The sequence below is a fragment of the Cynoglossus semilaevis genome, chromosome 17 (assembly GCF_000523025.1).
Source record: "Cynoglossus semilaevis isolate Cse_v1.0 chromosome 17, Cse_v1.0, whole genome shotgun sequence".
NCBI classification, from domain to species: Eukaryota; Metazoa; Chordata; class Actinopteri; order Pleuronectiformes; family Cynoglossidae; genus Cynoglossus; species Cynoglossus semilaevis.
In genome coordinates, this window is record NC_024323.1 from 12,626,543 (window position 1) to 12,636,177 (window position 9,635).

At 41.3% G+C, this 9,635-nt stretch overlaps 3 protein-coding genes and 1 non-coding gene across 6 annotated transcripts in view; 2 read left to right on the forward strand and 2 right to left on the reverse strand.

Moving 5' to 3' along the window:
• Positions 1 to 124: 124 nt before the first annotated feature.
• LOC112488475 (U12 minor spliceosomal RNA) lies at positions 125 to 276 on the reverse strand. Its single transcript, XR_003052555.1, has one exon. It is a non-coding gene; the product is annotated as a U12 minor spliceosomal RNA (small nuclear RNA).
• Positions 277 to 769: 493 nt separating this feature from the next.
• Positions 770 to 4,878, forward strand: poldip3 (polymerase (DNA-directed), delta interacting protein 3). 2 transcript variants are annotated; one of them, XM_008330313.3, is made up of 10 exons: positions 770 to 927; positions 1,446 to 1,540; positions 1,623 to 2,038; positions 2,121 to 2,165; positions 2,269 to 2,340; positions 2,435 to 2,656; positions 3,117 to 3,194; positions 3,283 to 3,412; positions 3,521 to 3,587; positions 3,796 to 4,878. In XM_008330313.3, the coding sequence occupies exons 1-10, from the start codon at positions 860 to 862 to the stop codon at positions 4,013 to 4,015; spliced, it is 1,413 nt and encodes a 470-aa protein (XP_008328535.1). In that variant the 5' UTR covers positions 770 to 859; the 3' UTR covers positions 4,016 to 4,878. The 2 variants fall into 2 exon arrangements, with proteins under 2 accessions (XP_008328535.1, XP_024920319.1); XM_025064551.1 differs by lacking the exon at positions 770 to 927 and adding an exon at positions 1,263 to 1,333.
• A 272-nt stretch (positions 4,879 to 5,150) lies between these two features.
• Positions 5,151 to 6,871, forward strand: rrp7a (ribosomal RNA processing 7 homolog A). The gene is made up of 7 exons (XM_008330318.3): positions 5,151 to 5,258; positions 5,444 to 5,586; positions 5,720 to 5,845; positions 5,938 to 6,061; positions 6,136 to 6,233; positions 6,319 to 6,526; positions 6,650 to 6,871. The coding sequence occupies exons 1-7, from the start codon at positions 5,195 to 5,197 to the stop codon at positions 6,733 to 6,735; spliced, it is 849 nt and encodes a 282-aa protein (XP_008328540.1). The 5' UTR covers positions 5,151 to 5,194; the 3' UTR covers positions 6,736 to 6,871.
• A 365-nt stretch (positions 6,872 to 7,236) lies between these two features.
• The window catches only part of LOC103393374 (zona pellucida sperm-binding protein 4-like), a 3,542-nt gene continuing 1,143 nt past the window's right edge, over positions 7,237 to 9,635 (reverse strand). Inside the window, exons 3-12 of one of the 2 annotated variants that reach the window (XM_017040557.2) lie at positions 9,491 to 9,611; positions 9,265 to 9,399; positions 8,960 to 9,120; positions 8,552 to 8,631; positions 8,334 to 8,467; positions 8,073 to 8,256; positions 7,858 to 8,002; positions 7,696 to 7,765; positions 7,475 to 7,606; positions 7,237 to 7,395 (exon numbers count right to left, since the gene is read on the reverse strand). In XM_017040557.2, coding sequence (XP_016896046.1) covers positions 7,289 to 7,395; positions 7,475 to 7,606; positions 7,696 to 7,765; positions 7,858 to 8,002; positions 8,073 to 8,256; positions 8,334 to 8,467; positions 8,552 to 8,631; positions 8,960 to 9,120; positions 9,265 to 9,399; positions 9,491 to 9,611 — 1,269 coding nt within the window. In that variant the 3' untranslated portion in view covers positions 7,237 to 7,288. Of the gene's footprint in view, positions 7,396 to 7,474; positions 7,610 to 7,695; positions 7,766 to 7,857; positions 8,003 to 8,072; positions 8,257 to 8,333; positions 8,468 to 8,551; positions 8,632 to 8,959; positions 9,121 to 9,264; positions 9,400 to 9,490; positions 9,612 to 9,635 lie in introns of both variants that reach the window. The other variant, XM_008330319.3, reaches the window with a different exon arrangement.

Here is a 9,635-nt window from a genome sequence, read left to right on the forward strand (position 1 = left end):
AACAATGCAACTTCACCATGTTATACTCTGACGAACAGATCAGACGTTACTCGATGGTGGTGACGACCTTGTTTGTCTGGTTAAGGTTAAACTGGTTCTTTATTTTTATTAACAATGATAGAGGAGGGCAGGTCCTAGTTCGGGTAAGGCATCTTACAAAGTAGGTAAGTCACCTTTCCGACAGACCTGTGCCCAGTCAAAAATTGAAACGTTCTATGACGTGGACACGGGCGTCACCCCGCATCGTTATTTTCCTTACTCATCAGTTTAAGGCATGCCCTCTGCTGGTGAGGAGATAGCTGAAGTGCTTTAGTACAGATACTTTCTGTTAGGGTGTTGCGGTCACTCGTAATATTTTTTGTAAAGCCTCTTTCAGGATTAACGTGAAGTAAGTTTACAAGTAAAACTGAAAAAATTCACAATACTATAGCACAACGACATAACCACAAGTAAAACTGAAAAAATTCACAATAACGTACTGTGCAGACGTTAACAAATAAATGTCTCAAATCCCAATGCCTTTGCTGCCAACGGCTACCGCAAAGCCTTATGGGTATGATGTTACATTGGTTAAAATAATAGAAGACTGGTTAGTTTAATTAATTTTTTACTATGGTTTTAGGGTGATGGCCTAATTTGTGACCTAATTAATTCAAACTATTTTTAGACATTTGTTGTTAGATTAGCGAGTAGTTCAAAATGTTAACTACGTTATTCGCTGGTTGTTAGATTAGCGAGTACTTCAAAATGTTAACTACGTTATTCGCTGCTACAGGTAGTCTTTGAGTGTCTTGGCCTAAACCGGCTTCCGTTGTGATAGATTCTCCTCTGCGCGTGCGTGTTCGGCCAGCGTAAGAAAATGGCAGACGTTTCTTTGGATGAAGTGATACGACAGCGCGGTATAAACCTCAAAGCTCAGGCCAAACGGTAATTAAACATTGTATTGTATGTCAATAGTTGCTTATATTAGATCGAATAAATTATAGAAACTTTTGTTATGGGCAGTGCATGCACCCGACCTTCCTTTTACTTCATTGGTATATAATGCTAACATTAGCCGAGGTTAGATAGCACTAGCGACTGCGTGAAGGCCGAGATTAGTTAGGCCTAAAGTCCTGAGTAAGAGTGTTAAAACTTTTAATACATGGACATACGTATTGGTTTATTGATTGTACGTGTGCAAGTCGTATTTTAGATCGAAGAAACATTTGCGTCTACGTAAAATAGTATCGTATTGTCAAATGTTGTTCAAACAAACAATCAAAAAAATACTCGGTATGTTTTCCCAACAGCACAATCAAGCAAATCAAAGCAGAAAGCACTGGTTAAAAATGTACGGCAAATTTGTTTTTGTAGAATCTATTACGTGAAACTTGCATTTCGACATTAACCCTGATCTTTAATCCATAGTTTTAAAAATATTTCTTCATATTTTTTTCTTTTAGACCAATGTTTGGACGGGGTGTAGGAACCAAGAGCTTTGATGCCCGGCAGAGGATTGGGGTCAATGACGTCCGACAGCGTCTTGGAGGAGGAACAGGTCCACATTGAGTCCACATTGTTAACCGGTCACAATATATCAAAACAATCCAGTTTAATATTTATCTATCCTTGACTCTTAGGTTTCCAAGTAAAAGATGCAAGAGAAAAGCTTGGACAAAAAGATGCCCGTTTCAAAATCCGTGGTCGGGGAGGTGCTGGAGGAGTACAGGATGCAAGGCAGATGATTAACTCACGCAAACAGGGGCAAAATCCATTGGGTGTTCCTGTGCAAACCACACAAAATGCAGCTGGACCTTATAAACTACAGACACTTGTTCCACAAATACAAATACACACCAACAGTGTTGCTGGCGCAAACTCAAGGCAGTTTACGCCCACTATACCGTTATTGAGCGTGAGGGGAGGTGCTACACCTCAGCTGGTCAGTAGCAAAAGAATACTGGATGCACGTGATAGATTGAGCCTGAAGAGGAGTGTTGGTGGGACACAGCAGTCTGCTGCTGCCCCACCACTAAAGATAACAAAGACCATTCAGGTTTGTTTCTCTGCTTCTCAGGTGTAATTGTATGTTTTTGTATTTGTATTACCTGAATGCTTATCTGAGATTTCTTTTATAGCAACGTCCACTCAGCGTTACACCTGGCATCCGTGCAACTACACAGGTAGAGTTTAACTTTCATCATGAAAGATTCATGTAACAAGTGTTTTTTTTTATGATGGATTTGTCTGTTAAGTGTTACTCATACGGTGTAATGCGTTTCTCAGCCTGGCTCACATGACCCCAATATGGCCGCCAGTAAACAAATTAAGATAACAACTTCAAACAATTCCCTACGGGTAAGGACTGCTTCCTACAGCTGATCTGTAGCTTTTAACCATTGGTTTGAGACTAAGCACTCTGTCCTAATTTCCTCTGCTTTTTATTATATAGCCTAGTCCAGTTGGGTCCACATACTCCATGTCAGCCCCCATCACCAAGGTGGTTAAAAATGATGCCTACACAGCGCCTCGCCCCCCTGTCCTTGTGGCACCAACTCGGCCCAACAGCAGCACGGCTCCTGCGCGATCTTCAACTGCAGCTTTGCAGCCTGTCACTAGAAGACTTCAGCAAAACACAGCAGAGGCCAGCACAGCAGTTCCAACCCCCCCTCAGGTATTTACCTTATATTTACTCCTGTTTTTTTAAGAATTCCACGCCTTCCTTCTGTGGTAGTCTGACACCAACTGTTCTCTCTGTGAGTGCAGCATTCAGATTATTGTAGTGATATTTCTGTCAGGACTTGAGCATTCAGATGTGTGTATTGTAGTGATATTTCTGTCAGGACTTTATCATAGTAACCATTCAAACGTGAAAGTACCGTCAAATAAAAATGAAGACTTTTGTCAATAAATATACTGCAGTTATGTTCTTTGCCTTTCACACAAAGGCAAGATTTATTTGCCATTGGTCTGTCATTCTGATGCAGTCAGTCAAAAAGTGGTTTTTAAGCCTGTACAAAACCATGTAAAGACTATACAATTTGTCTGTCAAGAAATAGCTGTAGCTGTGTTGCATGTGCCTGAAAGCACCTTCTATACATGACATATTTGCTGTGTTTTTCTTTTTTTTACAGCCGACCTTTAGTCCTTTGGAAGGGACAAAAATCACAGTAAACAATCTTCATCCCAGGGTCACTGAGGAAGACATAGTTGTGAGTGATTTTCACATGTTAAATGTCCAGAGTCCGTGTATTGTACCATGGTTCCTTCTTCACTTCTCTCCACCTCTTTTGTCAACAGGAACTGTTCTGTGTATGTGGTGCCTTGAAGAGGGCACGGCTGGTCAAAGTGGGCGTGGCCGAAGTTGTGTTTGTTCGTAAAGAAGACGCTGTGAGCGCATACAGGAAGTACAACAACCGTTGCCTGGATGGTGAGTGATGGTCCCATGCATTTTTGGATACCTTCACCCGGAGGTACCATCTTTGGGGTTTTTCTTTTAATGATTTTTATTTGTTAATTGAATTAATTTTATCCCCAGGTCAGCCCATGAAGTGTAATCTTCACATACAGGGAAACGTCATCACGTCTGATCAGCCCATTCTGTTGTAAGTGACCATGTACAGTTGCTGTTCATTTCTGTCAAGTCTGATCATTTTTTGCTTAAATCTAATTTGGCTGATTACATTTACAAGGATCTTAAAGCTGATTTATTGAAGCTGTTAGCCTAGTTGTGGTTAATGTATGACGCCAATTGTTTAATTGAAAACATGGGACAAGATGCTTTAGTCGCTCATCCTGTTTCTCCTCCTGCAGGAGGCTCAGTGATACTCCTGGCTCGGGCAGCAGCACCAAGAAAGATGGCCTGCCCCCCTCCCTGTCTCGTCCCGCTGGTCAACGAGCCTCTTCACAGCCAACACCAGAGGTGGACCCTCAAACCATCCTCAAAGCTCTGTTCAACTCCACTGCACAGTCCAGCTCCACCACTGAGCCTTCCAGCTCTCAGGCTGCCACAGCCTTTCGCATCAAGATATAACTTGTCTTTAGTGTGAATACATGTACTTCTGCTTTCTCAGTGTCCACGTGCAAACTGTGGTTCTCACCCTGACAGCAGGCGGCCTCTATTACTGCAATTTTTACACATTTGATATACACGGCTGAACATGGAGAACCTGGATATCGACTTCCTGATTTTGTTATGTGGTCAACTGTGTGTTTCTAGGATGTACTAGTTGGAAGGAAATGTGATAATTGTTGTGATCTGACAGATTTTTCAAATCAAATGGGGGTTTTTTTTGTTTTGTTTTGCTCTTGTATTGGCCCATGTGTACATTTCTCACATTATGTTGACTTTTTATATGCCACAGGAAAATTTACTAATGCCCACACATGGAAAAAAAGACTTAGAACTGTATTTAACACTGACCAGGAGAAGCAATGTCATTGAGAGATGCGTAAATGTCCGAAGCCTGTACTTTTTTAAAATTCTTCCTGCCAAATAATGAAAATAAAACATGTTTGGACCATTAAAGAAACTTTAATAACTTATTTACATTTTTGAATTACTCCCTAAAAGCTGTGTTACCTGAGTGTTCTCTGCTAAAGTTAAATTCAACTTCAGACAATGTTTAAATACAGGAAGGATATTAACAATAAAACATTTTAGTTTAAAAATTCTGGAGCAACCATTACGCTATCTTTTTTTTTAATCATAAACTTGTGTGCTGTTCTCAGCTGGTTTTACTCGGTTGTTTTTTTTTAAACGGTATGTGAACTCTTTCTGTACACTACTTTATATTCTTTACCAGTGGCTGTAAATGTCTTTTCTGTTGATTTTGTCAGTGATGAGGATAAAAAGGAGGATGATATGGAATACCCACTATTAAATGTTTAGCCTTGTATACGTCCCTCGACTCATTATTACTGTGTTCTAAACGATTGTATTCATAATAATAACAAAAATTTCTTTAGTTTGCTTCAGTGTCTTATTTTGAAAGGAACGTATGAAACCCGCGTTTATGCGGTTTAATTTGTATAAACAAAGCCTGAAAGTTAGAATGTTAGGGAATTTGAATATGTTCACATGATTTATTTTATAAATATAGACATACTCTCCAGTATATAAACCTCGCGCGACCTCTTTTATTTCGGTAGAACCGTTTGACTTTTTGGTTCGCCAATACTTTGTGCTTCCGGTGTCAAAGGTTCTACCAAGATGGCGTCGTCCGAGAAGAAACATGCGAAAGCCAATGCGTATATTATTCCTGGAGGATTTACAGGTATTGTTGACACAACATGGAATAAAAATTCGCCAATACGTTGATTTATCAATGTTGAATTTATTTTTTCCTGGCGTTAAATGCCAGGAAATGTTGTGAATGTTGTTTGATGTGTGATTGTACCGGTTGGGGCAGACGATACAGTAAGTGTTGTTTTTCTAATTTCGTTTTTTTAATTTTTGCAGTTTTATCTCTGCGCTTCGACTCCGACTCTGTTGCTCAGCACAACCTGTACGTGAAGGAACATAAAGTCCGAGCAGAGAAAAGTTCTCACAGACCGTTGGACCGGACTCTATTTGTCCTCAACATTCCTCCTTACTGTTCAGAGGTACCAGTCGTTAAGTTGACACAATTGTTTTTTTTTAAAGAAGAAGACAGCGTAACAATCCAAATTAATATCTTTATATAATTACTGGCTTGTGCAGTAGCGAAGTTTCTAAGTCCTGCTGTTTGTGTTTCAGGCTGTTGTCAAAGAGCTGTTCTCACAGTTTGGCTGCGTTCAGTCTGTGGAGCTGAAAGACCACCCTGGCTCCTCCGAGGAGTCTGGACCAAAACTATCAAAGTTCTTCAAACAAGCTGAAAATAAGGTTTCTGTTGAGCTCTTCTACTTTATCTCACGCTCATTATACACGTCACAGATATGATTATTTGACTTTGTGTGTTTTCTCATCACGTTTAGGGTTTCAAAGTGGGCTACATTGTGTTTAAAAAACCTTCCAGTGTGAATGCAGCTAAATCACATCCTGTTGATGTTCCACTTATAGTCTCCACTGAGGAGCATCCAGTGAAAACAGGAGTACAGAGTGAGTGAATAAACAAGAGAGAAATTAGGAAATGGATATTTACGATACTTGACTGTTGATTTAACCCCCTCCAGAATGGATTCAGGAGTACAGAGATTCTTTTATCGAGCCAGACAATCTGCAGCAAATCGTCGACTCCTTCATGGTAGATTATGATAAGCGTAAAAAAGAGGCAAGTTTGTTCCTTCCTTCCCTCCTTTTCCTGAATTCTCCCGACCGTTGTTGTAAAACAAGTTCTGTTTTTAATTGTGTCACAGGAAGAGGAGCAACAGAGTAAAGAGGCTGAGCAGCAACAAGAGGATGAAGATGGCTGGGTGAAAGTCACAAGAGGGAACAAGGCAACTAAGGCCCGCCCCCACACAGAAGCAGCCAATCAGAGAACTCTACATAGAGAGCTGAAGAAAAGAGAGAAGAAGGAGCTCCTAAACTTTTACACCTGGCAACACAAGAACACGCAAAAAGAACGTAAGTCGCTCGTACCGTTTAGTCATTACTTTCCCTCACAGGCATGAATTTGAAAAAAAACAAAAAAACAGTGTTGAGTTGAACAGGTTTTTTTTTCACAGTTTTTTTTTTCTTTCTGTACAGATATTGCTGAACTAAGGAAAAAGTTTGAAGAGGATAAGCAGAGAATAGCTCTGCTGAGAGCACAGAGAAAATTCAAACCATACTGAAATCCCAAGATTTGAGTTTGTTTCTTACTGCGATTGTATGTTTGCCACATTGTAAACCGTTTATATTAAAAGAGCATCTGTGTTTATCATCATTTGATCATTTGACTTGGCAGCACTCAAAGACAGAATGAAAAAACAAATCGTACACAGCTGTGAATGAAAAAACAAATCATACACAGCTGCGTCAACGAATGATGATACAAGTAAACAGCGTTAACGATGATATGATGATACAAGTAAAAAGACTTAAGAGTAGGAACCTTTCTGCTAATTTGCTACTCGGCTAGTTCTGTCGGTAGAATACAAGGCTCGTAATTCCAGGAGTGGAATTGCAGCAGATCTGCTGTTAAAGGTTGATTCTGTAACACCTGCCACTCAAACAGTTGAAGCGTCACTACGTATGTGTTGCATCAATTTTTTAACCCTGAAAGTGCTGTGTTAAACAGACTATTTTCTCCTTCATTAAATCCAACGTGATGCAGAAACAAGTATAACCAGTAGAGACGGTCAAATAAAGTCATTTATTGCCGTGGTTTTGTATCGGCTCCTGCATTTATTTCTTCTTTGTCCACTTGGTGACATTGGAGATGAGAATGAAGAGCAGAGTCAGCAGCAGAGCAGCAGCAACGCCAGAGATGACGAACACCGTCACCCGCAGCACTGAGGAAAAGTCCACAGCATTTAGTCAGCGGTGCCTGAGTCTTAATCTGGAAAATAATCCGTGTGGGTCACGACTTACTTGCAGTTTGTTTGACACACAGACCGCTCTCCCCTTCAGTGCCGTTCTGTCTGAGCAGCAGCGGTCCGTAGGACACCAACTGGAGCTGGTCGGATTTAGTGGGAATCTCCCTTCGCTGCCTCTCACCGTCAGCTGCTGTGAGTTAGGACGAGAAGGTTTAGGACCAGCACGTAGAGGTGTGTGAGGTCGACATGATGAACGGTGTGACATGAACCACTCACAGATGATGGTACAACTCTGTGCACAGTCGACGTCATCTGTACAAATTTCCACCCAACAGTAGAAGTACATCTGAGAATAGAATTGCAATAATTGATCATTTGTTTCAACCAACTTTTATTTGTAAATATGATGAAAACAAATTTGTATTTGTCAGTACTTACTTCCTCCTCGCTTGGATGGCCTGTCTGAGGGTCTAAAAAGGCAAAGGTTTTGACATTGAATCTCCTGACTTGGGAGTGGGAAGTGGTCTTCCCTTGTTTATCCACAGGGAACGAGCCCCTCATGTTGTCCAAAGGGTTCGGACAACTATTCAGGAAGAAAAAGAAAAAATGAGCTTTAATATATTTCTTTTTAATAGCTGTGGTCCTAAACTCACCCATCATAGAGAAGCAACCACACCGAGTGTCTGGACACGGGGTGGGCGAAGCAGTCCTGCACCTGCAGGGAGAGGCTGGGGTCAGGGGACGGCGGAGCGATGGAAACTTCGACGTACGCCACCTTACGCAGAGGCAGCGTCAGTGGAAGCTCGTTTTCGGGGAAAAAGGACGTGAAAGACGCATCTGGGAAATGACATCCAAATATAAATGATTTCAGATTTGTTGTCAGGACCGTCGGTGCCGAGCCTCATGATCGTCACCTTTAGCTATTCTCATCTGCAGTTTGAGAACTCCCTGTGCAACCACGGGGGGCGGGTTTGTCACTGCATACAGAGAACGCAACTTGGCCGCACGCTGGAGGTCGGATGCTGCATATTCACACTGCACCTGGAGACTGTAAGACAGCACAAAGGTGTCAATACGTACACTAACAGACCACAACAACCATGGTGTAGAACTCAAGAAAGTCATATCCCACCTGTAGGGTGAATATTTAGCTTTACTGTGAGCGTGTCGCTCCTCCACTTCCACCTCGTAGGTAACGACGCCTTCATGCTCCTGAACGCAGGAAATGGATGGAAAATAAATGTGTCCGTTAATCAGGATGTATTTACAAACAAAAAATAAGATGGAAAACAGAAGTCAAGCTGCAGATATGAACTTTGTCCAAATTTAAATAAATTTAAATAAAGGCTGTCAGAATATAAAAAATCTGAGCTATAGATTAATCATGATTAATCGTAATTAGATAAATAAATATATACATTGTTAGAACAGAAAGAGCCAGTAGATTTATTTGTGACTAATCCAGTGTAATCTACTCTGGTCCTCAATATAAGGTGCCGTGAACTAACTCGATCTCAAATCTGTGAACAAACAGCTTCACCTTCTTCTTTGTACCACACTCTGTGACTCCGATCTTAAAAACTGCCGTGTCTGCCGTGGAGACCACAGGGCGACACTCTGGGTGACCTTTGACCGTCAGGTTGCCTGGATTAATGTCTGTGACCTCCACGGAAAACACAAAATTCCCATCCAGGGAGCATGCTGGGAAAAACACACAGAATAAATGCACTTTTAAAAACTATATGGTGTCATCCATTTGGAAAGTAACACAGAATAAATACACTTTTTAAAACTATATGGTGTCATCCATTTGGAATTTGAAGAGAATAAAAAAAACGACCTCACCATTGAGTCTGTAGTAACAGGTGGAATGGTGAGCATCGTAGCAGCAACCTCGTTTGGTACAGGCCTGGCTAGAAATGCCCTGATGACCACAGTCCACCTGCAGAGCTTTGACCGTTCCACACTTTCCAGGCAACACTGAGAAGAAAACATAGAGAGAAAAACAAAAAAAAAACCTTTGGTTTGGTGTCAACAATATATTAATACAAACACAGATCACGTCACTCACATTTGGGGCCGACTGAAGCTTCGTTGCTGCTCCTCTTCCTCAGAGGACAGCTGATGTTCACCCTGAACCACTGATCTTCTCCCCTCAGCTGCACCTGCAGCGGTATGACCACTCTGTTGTGCTGAGGACCAAAAGTCAGAACGGC

Coding starts and splice junctions, on each gene's coding strand:
- poldip3 (XM_008330313.3), top strand. CDS start 860: ATGGCAGACGTTTCTTTGGATGAAGTGATACGACAGCGCGGTATAAAC. Junction 1,541..1,622: donor GCGTCTTGGAGGAGGAACAG/GTCCACATTGAG, acceptor CTTGACTCTTAG/GTTTCCAAGTAAAAGATGCA. Junction 3,413..3,520: donor CAACAACCGTTGCCTGGATG/GTGAGTGATGGT, acceptor TTTTATCCCCAG/GTCAGCCCATGAAGTGTAAT.
- rrp7a (XM_008330318.3), top strand. CDS start 5,195: ATGGCGTCGTCCGAGAAGAAACATGCGAAAGCCAATGCGTATATTATT. Junction 5,259..5,443: donor TATTCCTGGAGGATTTACAG/GTATTGTTGACA, acceptor TAATTTTTGCAG/TTTTATCTCTGCGCTTCGAC. Junction 5,587..5,719: donor TTCCTCCTTACTGTTCAGAG/GTACCAGTCGTT, acceptor TTTGTGTTTCAG/GCTGTTGTCAAAGAGCTGTT.